The sequence below is a fragment of the Anoplophora glabripennis genome, unplaced genomic scaffold, assembly GCF_000390285.2.
Source record: "Anoplophora glabripennis isolate ALB-LARVAE unplaced genomic scaffold, Agla_2.0 scaffold27, whole genome shotgun sequence".
In the NCBI taxonomy this organism is placed as follows: domain Eukaryota; kingdom Metazoa; phylum Arthropoda; class Insecta; order Coleoptera; family Cerambycidae; genus Anoplophora; species Anoplophora glabripennis.
In genome coordinates this window covers 1947625-1974270 of record NW_019416292.1, presented here as the reverse complement: position 1 = coordinate 1974270, position 26646 = coordinate 1947625, and the positions used below count along the sequence as shown (strand labels likewise).

Genomic DNA, 26646 nt, shown 5'->3' with positions numbered 1-26646 from the left:
TAATTGCAAAAATTTATAAAATATTTGTGCACAGTAAATATTAGATATATTTAAATTCGTATTATCAGAAAGCACAATGGTTACTAGATTATAAGTACGATAAATTAATACATAATTATAAAAACGCTTTAAATTAAAATAAGATTAAGTCCGCTTCTCATCAACACCCGATCCTAGTGTAATTTGTTAATATTATCGCGCCTAAGACTAACATCTTATATCGTAAAATTATTGATCAAGTAGACCGGCATGGGCATAACTTTCTGAAAATGCTGCATTGGTAATCTAAAAGAGCAGTATTTAAAACATACATAAAGCTACACTTGATGTTAGCCTTAAGTCCTCTGAAGGAATTACAAAAGACAGAGTATAAATGCAGTTCTGCCAGGATAGATCACTTAATTTTTGGTATACTAATATTCGTCGCCTTCGTCAGCTTCGGCCTCAATGGAATCCACAGCCACCTCCTCGTAATCCTTCTCAAGCGCTGCCAAGTCTTCTCTGGCTTCGGAAAACTCTCCTTCCTCCATTCCTTCACCAACATACCAGTGCACGAAGGCCCTCTTGGCGTACATAAGGTCGAATTTATGATCCAGACGGGCCCAGGCTTCGGCTATAGCCGTGGTATTGGACAACATACACACGGCGCGTTGGACTTTGGCCAAGTCACCCCCTGGCACCACAGTGGGTGGTTGGTAGTTGATGCCCACCTTGAATCCAGTGGGACACCAATCCACGAATTGGATGGTGCGTTTGGTTTTGATGGTGGCGATAGCGGCGTTCACGTCCTTTGGTACGACGTCTCCTCTGTCAAAAATAAATCATAGCGGGCTTGGAATATAACACTGAAAGAGACATACCTGTACAACATGCAGCAGGCCATGTATTTTCCGTGTCTAGGATCGCATTTAACCATCTGATTCGCCGGCTCGAAGCAGGCGTTGGTGATTTCGGCGACTGTCAGTTGTTCGTGGTAGGCTTTCTCGGCTGAGATTACAGGAGCGTAGGTGGCTAGTGGGAAGTGGATCCTAGGATATGGTACCAGATTTGTCTGGAATTCCGTTAGATCCACGTTCAGGGCACCGTCGAAGCGTAAAGATGCAGTTATGGAAGAAACAATCTACAAAAGAAAAAACATTGAACTTGGCGCCCAACAAAAACATTATGATTATATTTTATTAGATTGGAGTTGTGTTTTTACCTGCCCGATAAGCCTGTTCAGGTTGGTGTAAGTGGGTCTCTCGATGTCTAGGTTTCTTCTGCAAATGTCGTAAATGGCCTCGTTGTCTACCATGAAAGCGCAGTCAGAATGTTCTAGGGTGGTGTGCGTTGTTAAAATGGAGTTGTATGGTTCTACTACGGCGGTAGAAACCTTAAAAATGGATAAATATAATTTGCAAGTATGAAGAAAATGTGCATATATTTACTTGTGGAGCAGGGTAGATTGAGAATTCTAGCTTGGACTTCTTTCCATAGTCAACACTGAGTCTTTCCATCAACAAACTTGTGAATCCTGAGCCAGTACCTCCTCCAAAGGAATGGAAGACTAAAAATCCCTGTAATTCGTTCATATGTATCAGTGTGACGAAGATTCTTTGTAGTAAGCTCACATTTCAGTTAAAATTTTGCAAGAAAATATAAAGAATGTGCTCACCTGCAGTCCAGTGCATTGATCAGCAAGTTTGCGCAACCTATCCAAGACGACGTCGACGATTTCTTTGCCTATGGTGTAGTGACCTCGAGCGTAGTTGTTGGCAGCATCTTCCTTTCCGGTGATGAGTTGCTCCGGGTGGAACAATTGCCTATATGTTCCGGTTCTGACCTCATCTATAAAAATTTTATTGCGAAACTGCTTAAATATTCATACTTAGATCAACATCTTGTTCATTTAACGTTTAGTGTTTTCATACAAAAAAGACTCACTTTGTCAACTGAAAATTTAACAAAAATGTCGACTTTTGATTAAAGTTTTCGAAAAAACAAATATTGGCATTTCATTATCCTATCTAGTAACATAGTCCAGACGGTATCTGTTTCAAAGAATCCATATTTGGGTGAATCGTATATCCACGGAGATATTTGGCTTTTTGGCTTTCAAATATCACTAGAAATTAAAAATTTTCTATGCGCATAAAAAAAACGTGGACCTACCTTTTTGTGGCACAATATGTTGAAAAAAATCGCAAAAATGTCATTTTTTTCCCTATTTAATTATGTATCTTTTCATGAGTTGATTTTAGGCGAAAATGGAAGAGGAAAAAAATGTTTGTAATTAAATTTTACAAAATATGACTAGTTACAAATCGAATGAATCATGATTATTATTGTAAAAAACCAAAAAATCGCCAAAAATGGGGTTAAAAAACATTCATCAAAATCGGTTCGATAGATTTTGCATAATAATTTTGCAATCCAGATTTTGAAAAAAAAATTGCAAATTTTCAAAATTTTGCACAGCAAAAACCAAGGCCCTTAGATACTTGAAAATTTAATCACATATAGAAGGGCTCTCAAGCTTTCAAACGCTTTTTGAAAAATTCGAATCCGTCAATTAGGAGAACTCTGGCGCTTGTTAAACATTGGCGAATTTTTGTACTATAATTTTGTATTTTTGTAATATAATGAGTTAATTTCTCATTTGCTTATATTTTAAACAGTAAATAATATTTGAATTATACTTTAGTCACAAAAGAAATGAAGATTAAATTAATAATTAAATAATTAATTAATTAATTAATTAATTAATTACTAATTTTCGACATATTTTGAAAATAAATGTTGTTTAAACAATTTTAGAATATTTATTTTTTTTTTCCTTGATAAACAGTGTATAAGTTTATGCACTTATCTTTGATACAATAAAAAAATAAAGTTGATAATTAAAGGAAGTTTAAAGATAAATAATCATCGGACTGTTGAAAGACCAATAATTTATTAATGATAGGCATTCGAAAATACCCTAATTGTTTTTTTTTAATCGCAAGACATCGATTTAAAAAAAAATCAACAAAATCGGACCTCTAAAATTTTTTAAGTGCGTCGCAGTTTTGAACTCGCCGATTGAATTTCGAGCAGGCCGAAGCGGCCGCGCTCTCTGCTTCCCCCACCACCACCACCCGTACGATTTTCTTGAATTTGTCGCTTGTATAAATAACTTTAAACGCGTTTTAAAGTAGGTTGCCAATGAAGAAAAGTATTGCAAACTTAGACCTGGTAATAATTCGGAATACCAAAGCTATTTTTCGAAAAATTAGCCCGGATGTCCCAGTCTATTTACTGTAAATGACGGTTAACTTTGATCGGCTATAACTATGTAACTAATTGACCAACCGATCTGTTTTTTTTTAAGAAGCGTCTTTTCAATAACTTTTAAAACCAGCTTTAAAAAATTTGATTTCATTGAATATTCACAAAGTTATTCTAATTGTTTATAAGTACAAAAATTCGACAATTGTTTAAACAAGCGCCAGAGCTCTCCAATTTGACGGATTCGAATGTTTCAAAAAGCGTTTGAAAGCTTGAGAGTCCTTCTATATGTGATTAAATTTTCAAGTATCTAAGGGCCTTGGTTTTTGCTGTGCAAAATTTTGAAAATTTGCAATTTTTTTTATTATTATGCAAAATTTATAGAACCGATTTTGATGAAATTTGTTGTGATGATTCTACATAATATAAACTTTTTTTGAACCAAGTATGAAGGTCCTGTACCCAACTTAAAGACCCCCAAAAATTCCCTAAAAAATAATGTTTTTAACCCAATTTTTGGCGATTTTTTCGATTTTTACAATAATAATCATTCGATTTGTAACTAGTCATATTTTGTAAAATTTAATTGCAAACATTTTTTTCCTCTTCCATTTTCGCCTAAAATCAACTCTTGAAAAGATACATCATTAAATATGAAGAAAAATATGACATTTTTCGAATTTTTTTAACATATTGTGTCGCCAAAAATTAAGCCCACGTTTTTTTATGCGCATAGACAAATTTTCATTCCTAGTGATATTTGAATGCCAAAAAGCCAAAAATCTCCGTGGATATACGTTTCACGTAAACCAAAACAGATACCACCTAGTCTAACAGTATTTGTTTTGCAAAAAATATTTTACGACAGAAGAATGGCAATTCGATTGGTAGGTACTTACAGTGAACATGCAACTTCCTGGCATGATTGACAAGCAAATAAATTATACACCTCTTCGTTGCTAGGGTTCATTTCCCTCGGTATTAAATTTTCATATAGACAGCAATTATGTTATTAATACAACTACGAAATATTGACGAATGTACACCGTGAATCGTTTTGCATGGCAGGAATGGTACCAATTTCTCCCTCATTATTTATGTGATGTCACGTACTGTCTCTGGTTCAGGATATTTTCTCTAAGAATGTGATTTATAACTCACCTTGGCAATGAATTTTAATTTAGGAGAAATATTACAATTACGTTCAAATAGTCGGCAAAATCGACTAAAATAAACCACGGTTGCCGTAAAAAGCAAAATACTGCTAATTGAATGTGTCACCGCGTAATCGTATCCTTTCCAAATACCCTTAAGTGTGTCAATAAGGAAAGAAACGGCTTAAATTTCACAGTCTGTTCAGCAGAAATAAAAAATTTACAGGAAGGCGATTGACCAAGCAACTTAATACTTCCACTTCCTCTGCCTAGGAACGATGTCGTCGAGGGCAAAGGGAGAGCTGAAACCACCGCCCACAAGGGGTGTATTAGTCATAAAATGAAAAAAAATTAGCTATCTTTGTGGAAATCTTGCTGTGCTTCTACAAGTAGGCACGACATTTGAGAATTCGCCTTAAATATACTAAAATAGGCGCTTTGTGATAGCGAATATTTTTTAAACGAAGAGAAATTTATGTAAAAATGCGGTTTTTATGATAAAATAGTTTCATAAATAAAAAAGAATTGAAAGACTAGATAATTATTTCATTTCATTTCATTCGAAAATATTTTTTCTCTATAGTAAAAACTTTTTATAAATGTCATTTGAAAAAATCAGGACAACTGGAAAGGCTGTGTTGGACGAAACAATGAAGTTTATTTCAGTTAATTTAAAAAATATATAAAAAATATTTAATTATTTATTTATATTTCAAGTTATTTAACTTTTTTTTCTTTTGTTATTTTCGCCCAAATAAGCATATGTACCAAAACAATTCCAAACATCGTTACTTTGTCATTAGTATGATATAGAAATATATTCGCCTCTAAGTCATCGACAATTACAGCAGCAATTATGAACTGTCGGACATCAAATCTTTGCTCGAGGCTACTGACCTCCTGTAAAAAGTTAACGATCTAAAAAACATTTCTTTCCTAATACAGGTACCTCTCCAATACCTCCGTAGCACAAACCAATTCCCAAAGCTGTTCTGAAAATAGAAATATCTTGTTCTTTTTACATTATTATACTTAGAAAAACAGTTTAAGAAAAGTCTTCCATCACTACGAATGTAAAGTAAGGTACTAATTATCTGATCACGTTTTGGAAATGTTAATATTTTTACAATTGTTGTTTCAGTCTTTTATTTTGAATTTCTTAATATTTTTTTATTAACGGATTTGTTGACCTTCCGGATATAAAACCAGACTGTTTAATGTGAATAATTGAACTCGTCACAATAAGTGATATGCTGGGAGAAGGGTCAGTTTTATTGAATCGTGGAGTAAATAGAGGAAGGAACCCCTAACACCATAACGTATTCGAACGGATGGACAATATGCTGTTCTATAATAGATGAATAAAACTGATTACGCTTTGGTTCTGGTGAACAATTATAGACTGAATTGCTGCATATATCTGTATAAATGTGGCTAGTATATAGGGTGTATCAATTTTGTTCCGCAGCGTCTTTCTGTTACTTCAAAAAATAAGTAAAATATAACTTCCGTATGATGTGACACGAATATCAAAATCAAGAATCATAAATAATATTAGCTTTTATACTTTTAAAATTATATATAATGGAATAATAAATAAATATACTAGGATCGTATTCGATGCAAAGTAAAGCAAAAAGTTGTCGGTCTTTTATCAAAGGAAAATCGTGTCATCATTTTTAGGAGGCGTAAGATGAACCATTTCAAATTTAAAATGAAATTGAATGTAAAATCTGAAATACCGCTGCATACGCACTGTGTTCTGATAGTAGCTGTAGTCGCCCAGGTGCATCGAGTGTACGAAGTGGTCGGTTATACGTCAAATACTAACCTGGTGAGCTTGGTTGTAAATCACAGAGCGCCTACAAAAAACAAGTAAACAACAGTGGCGCGTACAGAGGTAAAATGTTATACATATGTGGAAATTAAAAAACAAATTGGATTTATAATAAATTACACTTAAAATAAATAGTTTATGAGAATAAAGGTATTTTTGTAGGAACAGGGGTGCCAGACGTGAACTGATCCCTTCGTCCCTTCATATTGTATGAATAAATTATTCAATTTCCAAAACCCTTAAAAGCGTATGGCACTGGATCTCTTGACAGGCAATGATTTATTACTTTGCATCGAATATGATCTTATTTATAGTTATTGTCTTCACCTACCGACTACGGTGGGTTCTAGATCGACGAAAACTGCCCTGGGCACGTGCTTGCCGGCCCCCGTTTCGCTGAAGAAGGTGTTGAAGGAGTCGTCTCCACCGCCGATGGTCTTGTCAGATGGCATTTGACCGTCAGGTTGGATGCCATGTTCCAAGCAGTAAAGTTCCCAGCAGGCATTGCCAATCTGGACGCCAGCTTGGCCGATGTGGACAGAGATGCATTCCCTCTAAAAAAAAAAGAGAAAGATTAGTGGGCAGAAACAACGTTTTAGAGACGTAAAGAAAGCCTGGAGGAAAATAGAGCAAGAGGCAGTGCTTGGTCTATGACAATACAAAATTATAGGTAACTTTTTTATATTTCTTGTCCTCAAAAATTGATTATTTGTAAATGTAAAGTGCCTTTACTTTTGCTCTTTCGAAAAAGCGATATTTAGCAGAAACTATGCAATAAAGTTACTACAGTTTTTAAATAAAACATGAAACTAATTTACATTTTTTAGAAAACGTCCTTTTATTCACTCTAACCGTGGACATACTGTATATTTGTATACCCACAGAGCAAAAAATATATATAGAAATTTTATCATTTCATTGAATTGAAGCATCTAAAACTGTAGTTAGAAGAAAATATAGTTAAAACGATTCAGAGAAACATTTTATTTCCCATTAGCTAAAACCGCCTGTGCATAAATGCAAAAAAAAATTGCATAAAATGCATCCTCTTAGCCACGGTCCGTGGTGCGTAATTGAAACTAGTGGTTGCAATTCTGTCTGTTTTATTCACGCTGTGCCTTTTAGTTGTTAGTACCACTTTTTAAGGCAAGGAATTGTTACAAATTATACAGATTTGCGGTCGCCATTAAAGAAGTTCACAATTCACGGCAGATCGTAAATTATAATAACCGTTTGCTGACGCAGAACGCCATTCCATGATTACGATCGTTATTTAGTTGGGATGGTGAAACCCTGAGAAAGGATGTATGAATCCCAAGTTTGTCTTCGTGTCATCTGTTTGAAGAAAAAAAAATATACACATACCTACAACCTACATAAAGTATTTGAAACTATTATTTCAAATGAAGATGGAAAGAAATAGATTCAGATTCAGTTCGCCAACCAACTTTATGGGTGTTATCGAGAAAGAACATTTATTTGGTAAACTTTGTTGAATAGAAACTGGAAAGAGACGAACGTGACATTTTCTGAGATCATAATTACTTTTAAGATTGATACAACTTATAGCATTGCATTCTAAAAAAAAGGTCACGCAAACAGCGACTTACCGATATGCCGATATGATAGACGATAATATTAGATCTTTTTTCTGGGGTGGGCCGTACCACCCCTGCTCCCCCTTAGCTACCTACGCCCATGATTATAATTAATATAGGGTCAAATGTAAAAGGTATTAATTCCATAAAATCTAATTCATATGAATTTAAGTGTTTTATAGCCATTATACTATCTTTCTACAGAGTGTTTTATAACCATTACACTATCTTTATAGACCATGTTTCACTTTATCATTCGATTATTTATTCATAGGACTTTTTAGTGTTTATATTTAAAAAAACATTTTATACGACGAACGATTTGTCTGATTAAAAATAAACATTTACTAAATTTGATTATAAAGTCACTGCTTGTAACTCATTGTGGTGATTTTAAGAAAAAAAAACTGTTTTATTCTAAAAACGGACCATTTTTGACTTATTTTTGCTTTTTTTTACTTATATTAAGTCAGCTACCAAATACCCGGAGTTTTCCCCAATAGTTTTTTCCCGGACTCTTTCCCCGGAGTTTCCCCCGGACTTTTGCATAAAACAGCTGGTACACATTTGTCTGTTTATGCTCAAAGCGTGACTGTCCAACAGCTAATAACATTTTGCTACTTTTTATTACAGCATTTGTTTTATAATCGAAGCTCCACTTCCAAAGCTTCAGTGCGTTTATTTCCCAACAATTAGGGAGCGTGTTTAAACTGAAACACTTGTTTTTTATGATTTCTTATACGGTCTAAAAATAACCGTTTCTATTAAAAGTTGTTTTTTCAAAATTTAGGAGCAAAATTTCTTTTATATGGTACCAGTACTAACCAATCAACAGTTAAAGAAACGAATTGTAACTACATATTTTGATTTGGAGCTCGCTGTAAGTACAAGATTTGCAACTTTTTTAAATATGTTAGATTTAGCTCAAATTAAATATCGCTGATCATAATGAGGATCATTTTCATTTTATTCAGTAAATTAAAATAAATAAGACGACTTAAATCTTTCATATGTATAGCCGGTATTTCATTAAATTTTACCAGTACCCTTTCCACATAGTGCATTTTTTATTAGGTGTAAATACTTAAAGCGTGTGTACGTCTATATTATATTAAAGAGATATGCCGCCATTAGAATAAAAAGCGTACTAATTAATGTTATCGATGTTTAATTAACAGCAATTAAAAACGCAGGGATAATGTTTATTATTTATTATTTATTACAAACTTTAATGAGCTTCTCAGTAAGGGAAAAGAATATTTGTACTCGTTTAACTTGGACTGAAATGATTTTACACAGAAATAAATATAATACAGTAAAAAAGATGGACGTTGCTCTCACGTTCAGGCGATTTTATGTCTGGTTTCATTATGATTAACTGTAAAAGCGTTTTAAGTATCTATTTACGTTCAATTTTATTTGTGGGATGGTTTAATAATTGAAATAGTACTCAAAAGTGCAATACACTACAACATTCCAAATATACATGGATTTTTTTATTATTTGTGTTAAATATACTAAAAAACTATGAAAATATTAATGTTGTTTATACAATTTTGGGGTATAATAGTATAAGTAGATAGTTTTCATTATATACACAAAGTAAATAATTTTTAATACACTGTGCATTAGTGGCTATGGTAACCACAATCATTAAAACTACAACAATGTAGTTTTCTAGCTTTTCGTGAGAAAAACAATATTCGAGGCAGTAAAAATCCTAGCCGTAATACGCTCTTGCATAAATCAGAACAAATACTAAACGAAAAACCCAACCTTTTTTCATTATCCACATGAATGTAATGCACGGAAACTATAATATACAGGGTGTCCCAGAATATGTGGGCAATCTCTCGGATTTATACAGGGGGGAAGTTAAAATAACATGACAAGTCCCTATAATTTTTTTTTCCCTAGAGAGTCCTGTGGTCCCCCTACGGAGATACAGGACCCTAAATGACTCCCCTGAACATCGATTTTTTTTAATAACTTAACTTAAAATAGTTTGTGTAATTTAATTATTTTTTAATACGATGGACTCCTTAAAAATTGACCCATGAAAACAATTTGGCTCATTTGGTTTGCCAGGGACGGACTAGCACAATAATGTTAATTTTTTTTTACACCCTTTACGATAAAGGCACAAAAATAATATTTTTAGATAGCTTGAACCTTGAATTAAAAAAAGACTCTTGGTTGATATCGATAAAATGAACTGTTTTCGAGAAAAAACTATTTGTGTTTAATATGATTTTTATAATGTTATAATGTTATGTTATGTTAATGTTATGTTATGTTATGTTAATGTTACATTGTTATAATGATTTTTATAATGTTGTTTAATATGTTTTTTCCTAAAAATAATTAAATTACACAAGTATTTTAAGTTATTAAAAAAACTGGATTTTCAGGGGCGTCGTTTAGGGAAAATTTTTATAGGAATTTGTCATGTTATTTTAACGTCCCCTGTATAAATCCCCAGATTGCCTACATATTCTGGACACCCTGTATAAAAGTACAATAAAAATATTATTATTTCGGTTTATTTTTTGCTTTTTACTAACCATGACAAAACATTTTGGAGTAAGAAGACATTGTGGCAAAATCAAGTAGGTTATGGCAGAAGGCATTCATTTGTTATTTAATTTTCTCAACGATTATTGAAGAATAAACAAACACTGTTTGTGTAAAATTCGCGTTATTGTTGTAATTTTTAATTCGGACGATATTTTATTTTTTGTCCTGTCTTTATACCTACTTAGATAAATCATGGGGATCAATGTCGTGTGACCGATGACTGCACCAACCAGTTGACTCACGACGGCAGTTTTGTAACGAGATTACGAAACAGAATAATTACGCGATTTTTTTTTTTTAAACAAAACCCGTAATTAATCGTGTAACAAAAACGAGCCTGTACCTTGCAATTACGGTGTACGTGTAGGCAGAAAACAATTAAAATAAGGAGCGAGTATCCAATAAACCAGACAGGAATAAAAATTGTGAAACCAACGACCGCGCCAGCCTCAGCGATGATATACAGGGCGACGCTCGAAAGCTGTGTTTCTTTGCCAACAATCAAAAATTGAATCAAGTCTAGTTGCTAGTGTCATTAAGATGAAATTGCGCCAAAAACCACACCACACTACAAATATTGTTATGGGTCTATTATACAGGGTGACCAAATAGCGACGGTTGACCTCCATTAGAGGGAAATCAAAAGGGCAAATAGGAAATGATCATTACTGACATATTTTTAAATAAAATTAACATTATTTACAATAATTAATACTCATTTAAAAATGCTGTATATGTTTTTGATTTTTGGGAAACTCGGAAAAATTCGAAATTAGCAATACGGCTTTATAAAAACAAATCATTTGTCAATAATGAATATAAATGTTGAAGTGTCTTGTTCTCAGTGGTAATGCTCACAAAATCAGTAAAAAACTTGATAGAACCAGTGTTTTTATCTATAAGTACATATAGTTTTATATATTTTGAACGGGAAGAGATATCGAAAAACTTTTTTAATAAGAGTTGTAGAGAAAATTGAGAACTTTCATATGATGTATAAAAAATATGTGAAATTTTGAAAAATTATTTCAATACCGTCAAAGCGCTTTGGGTGATAAATTTACCAAGATGGAATCTTTGCTATGTTGTTCTTCATTTTATTAATTTTATTGTCCAACCTTAGTGTTACCCAATACAAAATATGAAATAGATATTTATTTAGCAGTGTGTATGTTTCCCTGTATATAAATATTGCAAAACCATCAAGCGTGACATGCTAGCGATGATGTAGGTACCCCGGTGATTGAATCAAGAAAAAATGCAAATACGTACAGTTCGTTTACATTCACAAATGCAAAAATGTGTACGAGTGGTAATTGTTAATTGTTACACCCGACGCTTTGGTAGGCACTTGTTTTGCTTATCACGGCGCGATCTTGGTTGGCCATGTTCAACTTCTTATGTCTATTAAAACAGCAGATATTTGTATAGTTTGAAATATCGAAACAGCAAAATAATTAAGGGTGCAGAAAAATTTCCATATTTTTTTAGTGACTTTTGAAAGGCTGCAAAAAAAATAAGCATCTTGAAGCTTAAAGATTCTAGCTTTGAAATCTTGAGATGAAAATTTTTTTTGAGTATCATTCTTGGCGCAATCAAAAGAAGTAATGCAAGGCAAACATTTTACTAATTTATTTTCAAAACTGCCCACGCCCTCAGAATATTTTCTGCCTTAATAAATGATCATTTAGCCTGATTCCTCAGCTTCGACTAGAGAGTGGTGCTCAAAAAATTATTCATCTCAAGATTTCAAAACTAGAAGCCTTAAGCCTGTCTAAAATCACTTAAAAAATTTGGAATTTTTTCTTTTTTCTTAATTTTTTTGCTGAGTTTATATTTTTTATTTTTCCAAAGTTCAAACATTCAAGTTTGTTATTTCATATCTTAGTTCATTTAGTTGATTTACGCATATTAATATACAGGATGTTCCAATCAACATTGCTCCTCACTGAAATGTATCTAAAGTAAAACAGAAACTTGTGGTTTTCGCGAGCTTTAGGTTCTATTTAGAGGGAAAGATTACCGATATGTTTTATAGTTTGTGAGTTAGAGCTAACAAATGAACATTTTTATGAAAGAACAATTTTCATCTTCCTTTCTTCCGAGTTTTGTAAAGTTATACCGGGTGTCCGCGAAAGGATGGGAAATCTCGAAGCTAGAGATACTGATGGTCAAAATAAGTCGATTGAGCCAAATATGCCTCATGCAATTGTTGCTGGTTTCAAAGGTATACGGCGATCAATGTTTGAATTTTATTTTGAAATTTCTCAATAATTTTGAAAACTGTTAAGAGTATGAACAAAAAAATTGGCACCATTATTTTTTTTGACATGACAAATAAGAATTTTTAACTAATTTTGGCGTTGCTTCAAGCAACTTGCTTGTATAGGACGTCAGTTATACTCTATTCTTTTGATAAATAGGGGAACTTTTTTTTGCCTTAGAATTACGGACATTGTGTATATGAAAATATGAAAGAACGTACTTCATTTCATAAAAATGTTACTCTTGCTCGTTTTCGATATCTCCCTTGATTGTCGAGATATTTGCATATACAAAATGCGTTTCGTTTTTAAGCAACTTTTAATCCTTAAATTAAACTAATGCGACTTGACAACTAGTGGATGAACCAAATCATTTACAGTTTTCTCAAAAACAATTTAAAGGGAAAGTAAAACATAAACCGTTTAAAGAGAAAATATCAAACAAAACAGAAATAATTGAATTTAAGAAGTATCTACTCAGGATTAAAAATTACAAATATTCTATAAACATTGTTCAAAATGAGCACGCCCTGCTTAATACACTCACGAACACGTCTAAATAGTGATGGCTGGTACTTTTCAAATCATTAGAATATTATTTTTTATTTCCTGTCTATGGTGGAAAATCCTTTGCCACAATTCATCCTCACTTGTCACAGGAGTTGCGTAAACACGTCTGTTCAAATCATCCCAGAAGTAGAAATCCAAAGGACTTAAATCTGGTTATCTAGGCGGCTAGGACACTGGTCCTGACCGGCCTATCCATCGATCTGGATAAACTCTATTCAAGTGTTCCCCAACTCTTAAACTAAAATGAGGTGAAGCACCATCGTGCATAAACCACATATTATTCATTAGATCCATTGTCTCTGCTGTACTCTATTCGTGTATGCACTGTAATTAGCTAAGTCCTTTCATATCTCCGTCATCGCGTACCAACGGATCGATCAGGGTGCGCCTTTTTCAAAACGTAAACATTCCCGGCACGAAAACCTCCTCACGGCGAGGTCAAAGCCCTCGGTCATTTCTTTGTTTGTATCTAAGATGACACGGAGTCTATTAGACTCCTACGAAAAGAATAAATTCGAAGACGTTCGATTGGTTCGACGCGTGGCAACTGGGAGACTGGTACAACGGGTCACAAAGGAGACGAAGGATATAGGACAAGGCACCAATAAGGACGATGATGAATGAACGCCACCGCGGCAAAGCCATAATGCGATATTGTAGTCCATTAAAAATACGCAGCGGCTGATATTTCAGGGAAATCGACGGTTCATTGGGGGTAATTATACGACAGGTGGATTTATCGCAGCGATTTCCACGTCTCAATAAAAGTAGTGGGTTAGTGGCATGTTTTAAGGCGATACAGTTCCTCAGTCACCTAATTGTCCTAGTCAGAAACAGTGACAGATATAATGATGACTAAACTAAAATTAGATTTTAGATAAATTAGTTAAATATGACAACAGAGGATGAATTTTAAAAGAGGTAGAAGAAAAAAGAGGTACCCCATGTAAGATCTGAACTTCTAAGACAGACAGCTTGGGAAGTTACAGCTAAAATTTATAATGAAAAGAAAGGGGTAATATATTGTTAAATAATAATGAAATAATTATTAAAAAGTCTGAACGGTTGCTCCGATCTTTTTATTAATGCACCAAAAAGTATTTTTGACATACCAAGTGCTGTTGATATTTAATAATGCAGTATTTGCTCAACACAAGCAAGCATCGAATTCTGTTACCTAGAACTTTTCTCTGAAGGCAAACTATTGATTTTATTTAATGTTCGAATGAAAATAAAAAGCCAGTAGGATCAGATAACGTTCCTCAAGGGACACCCTGTTCTTTAGTATATGTTGTTTACAAATTAAATCTATATGAGCCAATTAAATTTATTGACCAGACTTTCATTCGAATTAAAATTTCTATTTTTGGTGAGTCCCTCTGTTGTCTTGTAGAATCGGATATAAATTGTTTACTAAACAGATGCAGCCATCAGGCTCGATAAATACGAATGCGATTCCTGAGTCAGTTTGGTTTACATCCCGAATCCATAAATCGCGAAGTGAACAGACATCTTCCGTGCTGTCTGCAATCAAGGCATATAAAGGCTTTGTTTGTTTATTCTTATGTACATATTTTCGATGTTGTCGATTAGTTAGTACGTAAATTTACTCATATCGATTTTGTTCGTGTGGCACATATGCATTAAAAGTAATTTAATACTTTTACCGGAAATCATTAACGCATCCAGAGATTTTTTTCTAATTTGATGATGAGTTTTAACGGGGACCTACATTATTTGCTGCGATTTCACGTTAAGACAAGAAACAAGTGACATGCAAACTATATATTCGAGACACTTTTCTAAAAAATAAAATAAATATAAAAAATAAATGTTCCGCGCCACTGCGTGGAGCGGAAATAAATAACATTTTTCAAGTTTTCAATGATTTTTCAGCATAAAAGGTGTACTCGTTGAATATCGCTGAGAGGCACCGTTTTTTGAAGAAACTGCGCTTTCTCCTTTAAAATTTGAGACCAGCTAAAATAGCCAATGTCTGCAAGAATCAAACTGTAGTTCCATCTTTCCTGAATAATTTATTTCCCGAGTAACATTATCTCTGTTATTAATTGAGATACAGAGGTAAATTAAAGCACATCAATAAAAATTAAATAAGTATTTGATATAACAAGAAACGATATAAGAAAAAAGGAACAAATTTAATAAAAAAAGAAATACAAAACAACAAACTTGTGCGTTTAATTTAACTGTGAATCCCATTTAATAAAAGAGATAAGATAATAAAAAAACAAATTGTTCGTAAAAGATGAAACTACAGTAGATGGACATTTGTTATTTTAGTTGTGACTTGTGATTGAAAGAGGGAAAAACATTATCTCTTGCATTCTTAATTTATGTTATAAAATGTCGGTATAATCAAATCGAATTGTTGCAGTTTCAAATCAACATCTGAGCAGTATCATTGACAGGTCCTGTTAGTTTTATATTTTTCCTTTCCCTGTCGGTGTGCTTCCAGTTACACTCGAAGTGATACCAATTAAATCAGATGGTAAAATTATACCAGCCTCGGCTGAAGAAAACGTTTCGTAAAATTCGCAGCCTTTTTTGGCGTTGCAATTGCTTTTCCACTGAGTCACGGTGAGCAGAAACGGATCTAGACCCATATATGTCTATTAATGCTCGCCACTTCAAAAGAAGTCATTCAAATCACTCCGTAATAAAAACATATCTCGTCTGGTATTAACACCAGCTTAATTGGAGAATTAAATTGTTTTTGCGAATCTTAGGCGTCTGATGTACAGTTTTAAGACCGCTTTTTCTCGCGCGATTCTAATGGACTGCTACATCTGTGACTTGGAACGGTGATTAAAATGGTTAGGAATGGTTTTTCTGCGCGTGCGATCGTTGCACAGGGTGTTTCGAAGAAAATCAGGATGTATCTTTGTTGTTGTTGACGATGGAGCGACACATTACTATTATAAAAATGTTTTACATATGGTAACAAAAATCAAAAGAAGTAGATGATTGAAACGTTAAAATACTGACATATAGATGCTAACATGTATCTGCAAGATTTTTCGAAAAAAAGGTTTCATCCATTCAGGAATTGGTATAACATTAAAAAATCTTACAGTAATCGCTTTTTAATGTCTAATGAAAAATTACCAAGAGACATTTTGTATTCAATATTGAAAAAGATATTACCAAAAACACATAAATTAGGGGAAAACCAATGGATACTAGTTCCTAAGTCACGTGACAAAACTTTCTATTAACAAAAATATCTTCAATTGAGACATTCGAGTGATAAAAATTGAAGATGCGGACTCAACTCATTTATTAGGTATTGGGAAAAAAATGAAGGCTTTGTTATGTCGAGACGAATCGGGGTATTTTTGGATAAATTGAATATACAGGGTGTCCCACCAGGAATCGCCACTATCGATATCTCGGAAAGTACTGATCCGATAATCTGAAAATTTGCCAACCCAGCAAAGGCAGTAGAGCCAACATAGCTAAAATATTTCGGACTTTATGGCACTTCCGGTTATACCGGAAGCCAACATTAACTTTCTTATTTTAATAAAATGCAATAATATACAGGATGTCCCATTTAAAATAAGAGAGTGTAACCGGAAGTTCCATAAAGTTCTAAATATTTTAGCTGTGTTGACCCTACTGTCGTTGCTTGATTGCCAAGGGATTTATCGGATCAGTATTTTCCGAGATATTGATAGTGGCAATTCCTGCTGGGACACCCAGTATATCTGGATATTCAAAAGTAACTCCCTTGGGTGAAACTAAATTTATGCAGATCAATTTTGTTCCCTTAAAAAGCCTTCAAAGCAATCAATTTTTTTATTTAAATTTTTTACCCTGTCACTTTTAAAGGTTTTTAATGAAATTGATTGACTTTTTGTGTGTAACTGAATATAAGTATGAGCCTATTTTTACCTAAAACATACAAGTCTCTAAGACACATTGAACAGTCTTTTTTGCCATATTCTTTTTTTGATATAGATTTTTTGATACAATCACTTTTTTGCTAAACTTACGACTGCCAAACACTTTTTACGATTTAGACCAACATTCAAAAGTCAATACCTACCACTGACCTTTTAATAGAAGTACATTGGTCTAAAATTTATACCACTCTAAATTGCAAATAATATTTAATTTAGCAGCGAATTTAGCAAAAGAGTGAAGTTTGCTTGCATTAGAATACTCGTCTTTCGGTAACTAATGTTTCCAGTAAAAATTTAGAATTTTTTTTTTCGGGAACGGTGCATTTTAAGGAAATGCAACAATTATAAATCTTTTGCAGTATACAGGTTACTACAAATTCGCTTCTCGCTACAGAGATCTCGGAAACGATAAGAGATACGAAGGAGCTTAAATGAGAGCAAAGTTACATAATCAGGGGACCAACATAATGCCTCTAAAAAATCAAGGCTAACATGATTAGTTTTCGGAATATTTGAAAAAACCGAAATTTTGGAAATCCTTTTTTGCTTCATTTAAGCCTTGTTTCAGATGATATTGAAAAAAGAAGGCATGGCAACTTTTTGCCCTCTATCGAATAACATAATCAACTTTTAAATGTAACGTTTCGTCTCTCCATGACCATCGTCAACTTCATTTTTTTAAATCCGACCCTGGAAATTTTTTTACATTTTTTGCAAGCCTTCATGACCCCCAATACTGTACTGCCTCCGAACCAGATTCAGACGTTTTTTCTCGAAAAATTCTTCTTTAACGAATAGTTCCAAATGTATCACTTTTTTGGATTCTATGTTAATTGAATTATCGTACACTCTTAAGTGTCGTTAGATCCTGTGAAATCCACCTAGTTATTTAAACTATTACCATCACCCGTAACAATAAAACGGATTTCCAAAATTTAGTTTTTTTCCAAGTATTTCGAAAACTAGCCTTGATTTTTTAGGGGCATAATGTTGGTCCCCTGATTGTGCAACTTTGCCCCCATTTAAGCTACTTCGTATCTCTTAGCGTTTTCGAGATCCCTGTAGTGAGAAGAGAATTTGAAACAGCTTCTACAAAGACTTTGTAAAAAAATAACTTCCTATTGCAAATATCCGAAAAATGACATTTACTGTTCTCGGGCTAGACTCTGTAGGGACAAAACAAAACAAAATCTACCTTTGATGTATGGTCCATTCGATTTTGGACATCTTTATGTTTATATGAAGTTTTGAGAATGGCTTAAAGAATTAGCTCCTTCAAGATCTTCAATTAGTTAAGGAACATCCTGTATTTATGAATAGAAATCAGCATTTGGGCAATACCAATTGCTTCTTTTTTCTAAAACATTTCTAGCACTATCAACAAACGTAAAATTTTGTGTGAATTTTTATATGTCGCATACCATGCAGAAAATTAATCTCAAAAAAATAATAAAAATAGTTCGTCCAAAAATCCCTAGAATTCCTAAAATTTTCGTTGCCTTAAAATTTCCTTGAATTCTCCTCCTCCCGACGGAAAAAGGAATTAATATAGATAAAAATAAAATACGTTTAAATAATATTTTGAAAATTATATTTTAACCACAAATTGGACTAGGATGGCAACACTGCTAAAAGAGATCGTAGCTAGCCACCATTTCAAGATAATCGAGAACCAACAACTGACATATTTAGCATTTTCAAAAACTTATTTTTAACAAATTTCAATGTGAAATTTTGTTTTTTGAAAAATATCTGCCCAAAAATTTATTTAAAAATTTTTTTTTCTGTATCTGAAAAACAAATGATCCATAGGAAAAAAATTCTTTAACTGTTTGATGTTCTAGTTCCTAAATATATGGTATTTTTTCAAAAACCCTGTATATTCAACTCAAAACTACCCGAATAACGTGGTTCAGCATTATCATATCATATATTTATTATATTATGCAGAAAAATTTAACTTAAAAACTGTTGAAAACCTAGGCATGAATCCAATTATTGGCTATGCCTGAATTTCCACTACAACCCCCCGTTAATCTAGAACAATTTACATAAAACAAACACCCGATTTCATTCATGATTGATGACAGGCGAACTACTAAACTTTCCTTTCTATTATAATTAAGTATTCCCGTATTTTAACGAGTCATATCCTCATAAATAAATAAATTGATTTGTACACTTCGATAAATCCTCCAGCCATTTTCCTTCAGACAAAAAAGCCCGACTGTAAAACACGGTACTGGAACCAGTATCTGTTATCTATAAACAATTTAATTATAATCGCCTAACTCAATTAATATTGTTCAAGAAGGAACAATTGACAAGCAGCCAGACCGTAAAAAAGAACGTTTAAGTCGTGCTATCGACCGCCATCCCATCCGTAAAAGTAAAGTTGATTAACCTAATTGCTGGACCATAATAAACATATAAATTTACGATATCCTGCCGCTAGTCGATCAGGAAGACTTAACAGCGTAATAAACTTTTTGTGAAACGAGACGGGAAACCTGAAGCTTCCTACGGCTCGTTTTTCTCTTTAGTTTAAGAGCCATTTCGTAATCAGTTAAATGATTCCGTTTCAATAAAACCAATTGGGCCGGGACACTAGTTCTATTAATTGTATAATTATTTCATAAAATCGAATTGACGGAATTGCCCGAGCAGTTGGTTGTAAAGTGGTTTATTAGGATTATTTTTCAATTTGAGTTCTTCAAAACACATGACAGTTAAAAATTTAATAAGGGACTTGTTTGATGGTGACCACAGCTGCATAGGTGCAGTCAGAGAATGAACTTTTAAATAAATACTGGTTAAATCAGTTAAATTTCAATTACAGGGACTTGATTTGAAAAACAAAGTTTAAACGGAAAATATACTTAAGTAAAAAGTAGTGACAGGAAATATTACTATCATCTAGTGTGTCGTTTTGGAAACAATCGCTGATTACCCATGTCGAACACAAATAAACAGTGTTGCAAAAGTAGTCAATGAGAAGTTAAGAGCGACACAGTTTTTTCCGTAACTGCAATAGTATCTAGAATAAACATAAACAGTTATTTTTTAAATAGAGAACATTCAACAATAATAACCATTATATTACAACCATAACCGGTCGGTTCCAATTTTCTACTCATTGACTTAGAAACAAAGCTATATAGGACAAAACAAACAGAGGCCGTAACCCGAAAGATAATTGAATTTTAACCCTTACATTGATTTTTAAAAAATTATCAAAGAATCTCGTTCCAGTACAACTATGAAATACTTTTATGTAATAGCACAGCAACTTTATAATTTATAAGAACATATATCGTGATCGTTATTTAATAAATACCATTGCAAATGTAATCAAGATTTTGCAAACATTCGGTGAATGCAAGAATCATTTCCATATTTAGATGCAGATTAAAATATAAATTATACCGGCAACAGCTTACATTTGCAGATATTATGAATCATAAACCTGCAATCAAGAATAAAGGTGTCATGTAAATGCTAAATATTAAGTAAATATGTGGCTGGAATTAAAAATAATTGAGAAGAAGTAGGACAGTGACACCTCGCAGATATAAATAAAATATCTAATACAGATACAAGACTATATATTCATTTTGAAACAATATTCATAAGTACACATTTTACGCTACTTTTCAAAAAATGATCTAACGGAATTTTCTCATACTGATTGTACATAATTTTTCCGAACAAATATAAAAGGGTTAGTTGCGTATTGATTCTGTACATCAGTCATTTCTATCGACACCAGATGAGTCACACATGCACGCACTGCGTGGTGCTGTGGCGGAATATCACTGATGGACCCCAAATTGCAGGACACACCCCATCCCTTGGGGGCTGTTCGAATTTATATACACAGAGAACACTCACGATGTAATTACGAACATTTCAAAGAACGTTGGCAGAAAAATGTTTACTAGAACTCTTAGTTTATGGCTACTAGCGATGTAAATACAATACTCCGACCAACGCAAGCTCCAGATTTAAGTTTACTTGACTTTTTTAAAAAAGAAGACCGTAACAGTTTATATAAGAAGAAAGATTTAAAGAAAAACACAGCACTGGTGCACATGGTTTAATTTTATCAACGAAGTAGGCTCCAACATGATTCATCTGAAACATGTTTGACTGAAAGTTGAACTCTATACACTTTACTAATATTTTTTTGATTCCATCAAGTGTTTACAAGTTTTCATAATTGCTTAAGAAAAGCTCAGTTCCTTGAGAAATAAATGCATCGCTTTGATTGTTTTGCTTGCATATGGGGGCTTTCGTTTTGGCAAAAATAGCAACTATTAGCAACTAATTTCAGTTCAGAGTAACTCTAAGTTGCTATTAGCTACTAATAGCTACTATTTTTGCCAAATCGAAAGGCCCTAATATTGGGCAGTCCAGCGACCATATTATGACGTCACATGGAGATTAGCTAGCGATTTGAGGATATTATATAACTATATATATATATATATATATATAACTACGAACTAATTGACCAAACGATCTGTTTTTTTTAAAGAAGCGTCTTTCCAATAACTTTTAAAACCTATTTTAAAAAATTTGATTTGTTTATAAGTGCAAAAATTCGACCAATATTTAAACAAGCGCCAGAGCTCTCTTAAATGACGGATTCGAATTGTTCAAAAAGCGTTTAAAAGCTTGAGTGCCCTACTATATGTTGTTAAATTTTCACGTATCTAGGGGCCTTGGTTTTTGCTGTGCAAAATTTTGAAAATTTGCAAACTTTTTTCAAAATTTAGATTGCAAAATTATTATGCAAAATCTATAGAACCGATTTTGATGAAATTTGGTGTGATGATTCTACACAACATGAAGTTTTCTTGAGCCAAGTATGAAGGTCCTCTACCCAATTTAAAGACCTCAAGAAAATTCCCTAAAAAGTAATGTTTTTTAACCCCATTTTTGACGATTTTTTCGATTTTTACAATAATAATCATGATTCATTCGATTTGTCATAGTCATATTTTGTAAAAAATTTAATTTCCGTTTTCATTTTCGCCTAAAATCAACTCTTGAAAATATACATATAGAAAATTTTTCATTTCTAGTGATATTTGAAAGCCAAAATGCCAAAAATCTCCGTGAATATACGATTCACACAAATATGGACTTTTGGAACAGATACCGTCTGGACCATAACCCATCTTTATAGCTTGGCTTTTGTCCCACTTAAAGTGGTGTGTAAATTTAATGTTTGTATTACGCGTGTCTCTAATTGATTTGTATCAATTGAATTTCTGTGGTGTTATTAATATTACTGTCTATTATTAATGTCTTCTTGACATATATCGTTCTATTTTTAGTTGTACAACAGATGACCAAAACAAATTTTTTACGATATTTCCTATTTCCCAAATAATGAAAATATTTTAAAAAATCTGGGTTGAAGCTTGAAGACGTAAATATGTATTTAATAATAAAAATGCTTGTTCAAGTCATTTTAAAACTTCAGACTATTTTCGTAAACAGGAGCCACTGAATAATGAATAAAATAGTCGTACCTAGCAAATTTTTGTCAAATAATATGTCAGAAGAAAAACACTGAAAAAGCTGTTTGTACGTAATTATTGTAATATTGAAACTATTTCTTATTTATTAGATACGTACACCAATTAGCATAAACTTTATTAATAGACTACTTATGTCTTGCATGCGCTAACCTAACCGATTTTAATTCACGGGAATATAATACCTTCTAACCTTTGTGCCACGGGTACCACCGGATACAGATGCGAATTTTTCGCTATCAGGAAACCTAAATATACCCAAGAATTCACCAAATATATGGCGTCCTAAGCCTAGGAACTTGGTCCATATTTAGACGACAACGTAACACTTTAAATCTGCCAGTGCCTGGAGGATCGCCCGTGCCTTTTGCTTTGTTTTTATTTAAATTTGACGGAGTACTTAGACAAATGCCAGAAACGCCGCTCTTCGCCGATTTATTTATAACTTCAGTTCATTAACCGTTCCATCCACTTGAGAGGGATCTAGTGTGAATTGGGCAACCACGGCCAGCGAAAAGAAACAGTATCCAGCAAATTAACTGGTTGGTTTATGGAGGAAGTACTCGAGGAAGGGTAGATAGGAACTAATACAGGCCGGAGCTAATACGGGCTTTACCAGACGGTACTATCGGAAGGGGAGATAAAATGAGTTTCAAAGTAAGAGGGTTTACTTACTCGTATTATTGATATTTTTAAAGCAGTCAGTTGAAGAACAATTTAAAAATAACCACTGTTAGAACATAGATATGAGAAGAGAGATATTCTATCAATTTGATAATCCTCTCCCCCACCACCACTACCTTATTTTGCACATTTAAAGAACACTACCGATTTAGTCTGTTTTAACATAATAATCACTTATGTCATCCAGTTGCGAAAAAGTTGTTCCTTCTATTGCTTCTAACATCTTTGCTTAAGGAACAATTTTCTACTAGATTTAGACTTGAAATACAGGATTTTAAAATATGACGATCTGTTATGCAATATTTTTTTTCTGGGATGTACCGTTGAAGAGATATTGGCCTCTGAAGATGAGTGTTCAATTTTGAAAAACAATAATATTTTAGCAATGTCTTAATATAGAGCAACCAAATTTGGTACATTATTTGCTTTTATTATTATCTTTAATTAGTAAAAATATGAATTTCTTGGGAGTTCAATAAGGGCCGAACGAGGGGTAGGGTGCCCTTAAAATTATATCAATTTTTTAATCAGTACGCCAATTATTAAATAGTTTTGTCAGTATTACAGGAAATTTAATTTTTAAATTTTTTTTACTCACAAATTTTTCGAAGAAATAACGGTTTTTGAGAAACTACTAACTAATTGAATCGGACAAAAAGTAAAGTATGCAGTTTTACGACTAGTAGGCTATGATTTCATTTGTCATTTTCGACTTTTACAATAAAGTACCAAGAAAAAGCAATTTCATTAAATTAGATTCTTTAGGTATTTTGTTTTTATCGTATTAAAAAAGATGACCCTTACAAACAAAACATTAACAAACACCTATTTTCAGAGGCCAATATCTCTTCAACGATACATCCCAAAAAAAATGTTACATAACAAATCGGCATATTTTAGGATCCTTTACACGTGCCTGCTCTGTGTCAGTAGAGTTATGAAACACCCTGTATAACTATTAGAAACATTTTAAATTCATTATTGGACATTGGGTTTCCAATAACTTGTCTATGTGGTGACAAATAAAAAGTTTATTGACTTTGGCGATTTACAATTTGTTTATAATGTTAATATTTTTATTACTACTCTTAGTTTTTTAATTTTATATCCCTTTGTTGAGACCTGAAGATGTAGTTTATACTACAAGACTGGTCTTTTTTTTCAAAGACGGTACTTAATACAGACTTTTAAATTGTAACACAAATCCAATTTTCGTACTCGTACACATAACGTTGATTTTAAAGAAATAGAGAATTTAATCAATATACTGCGGTTAATTTTTACAAAGGTAGTGTTTATTATACATTTTTTTGTTACTAAAAGTTCCTATAAACCAGTCTTGCTGATATCAAATATCAAAGACTCACAGAATAGACGAAAATATACCAAATGGTACCTATAGTACCTACTTTATTGTAATTCAGAAGGCATGAGGCCTGTGTGTATTCTATAATCGTCCATTGTTGTCGACAAGAATGAGGCATCTGTACCCAAGCGTAGTAGGCCGTAATAGAACAATATTACTGAGTCGTTTTCAGAAACACATTCATTTTCAAAGAATTTACTGTAACTAAAATATACGTAATTTTATTTAATTAAGTATTACGAAAATATATTAAATTGTTAATTGGATCTATTATCCTTATTTACTTTATAAAATATTTATAATGCACAATAACTTCACGCTGAGGATAAGTACCTATTAGGTTAATAATCTAGTCTATTTTTTGCTAAAACTTAATTAAACCTGCATAATGAAAAGGGACAATGCAGAGCTTTCATAAATGTGGCTTAGACAACCAATATTTCACGGCTGTATCTCTACCAGTATCAAATTTGATACTAAGGCAAGTTGGCCAAAACATAATAGTTCTACGGTTATAGAATTGACTCGTACTTTGTGGTCAGTTATTTATGAAACACCCTGTACATCATAAATTAGACTAGATTGACGTTAATTTATTAGACGAAAAAATTGAATTTTGAGTCTTGCAATTTGTATAAAAAGTAGCCAAAGAAGAAATATCATCCTTTCTCTGTCATTAATCCCATTTGCGTTATAAAAATTCTATTCACTTCTCGATTGATATTTCCGATTAGAACTTTGATTGGCAACGAGATTGGATTCAACAAAAACGGCACTGAAATACGATAGTCGCATCGCGTAGTTATTAAGAGATGAATGTGTGAAGTTTTTTTTTATATTATTTGAAGGGGAACAGTTATAGAGCAAAGCTTTCTATCTATGGCTGAATAAAGATGGATTTCCGTCTTGCAATAGGCAGATATACCTGCCCCATTGGACAAAAGAATCCGGGATAGTGGATCATAATTAGATTTTTCTGTTATTAATGACTTCCATTAGAGGAACTGATAGGATTTCGATGTAGGTCGGAAATTAATTTCGAAAAGGTAAGACGAAGTTTTTTAGCAATCCGTGGAAAAGGAATTCGAGTGGTTATGGCACGTTTATAGAAATGTATAGAAAATATTTGTTGTTGGAAGTTGCATAGAGTGATTTGCGGTACAACTGTATATTAAAATAACACGATAAAAAAAAACTAACCAAGCAATTGTACTAATTGTAGACGAAACTTGTGTGCTTACAATAACATGTTTATTTTGTTCAAATATTTTGTCTCGTTATTAAAAAAAAAACAGTTCTATTCAGATTTGACATTTTTCTAGGCAATATTTTTGTCGAATAACTCAAAAAAGAATATAAAATTTAAGTTCTCAAACGTAATCATAAAATATCGCGAATATAGTTATCTTTTTGCAAAAATTAATAAAAATCACACAGTGACAAAAGCAAGAACCTTATTTTGAAAAATATGGTGACACATACAGCATTAGGTACATTTCTCAAGAAGTAATAACTGTCACAATTATTGATTTTTTTTACAAAATCACCTTTTATTTTAAGAAACTATTTTTAATATTTTTTAGAGAAATAAGTGAATGTACCTGTTTTATTCGAAGTAAATTTTTAACAAGAAAAAAAATTAAACCCTCCAATATTTTTTTCAATGTACAAGTACAGAAAATACATAAAATATGATCTAGTTCTTCTACTAGACATATTTGACCGACTCTTAAGAAATATATTTTAAAACTAATAAAAGCTAAGCTAAGCAAAATGTAGGGTTGACTTACCATTTTAAATCAGGCGGTTCTGCGAGCTTGAGACGAAGACAAATCACTCGATGTCAGCAATGCGGCACCCGTGAGTCAGAATACGATC

The 26646-nt window shown here is 32.8% G+C and overlaps 1 protein-coding gene across 1 annotated transcript; it reads right to left on the bottom strand.

Annotated features, from left to right (window-relative positions):
• On the bottom strand, nucleotides 1-26646 carry LOC108910248 (tubulin alpha-3 chain). Its single transcript, XM_018714807.1, has 7 exons — nucleotides 26559-26646; nucleotides 6569-6791; nucleotides 1655-1827; nucleotides 1428-1556; nucleotides 1202-1372; nucleotides 861-1120; nucleotides 1-807 (listed from the first exon to the last, which is right to left on the bottom strand). Exons 1-7 carry the CDS (start codon nucleotides 26559-26561, stop codon nucleotides 414-416), a joined length of 1353 nt encoding a protein of 450 aa, XP_018570323.1. The 5' UTR covers nucleotides 26562-26646; the 3' UTR covers nucleotides 1-413.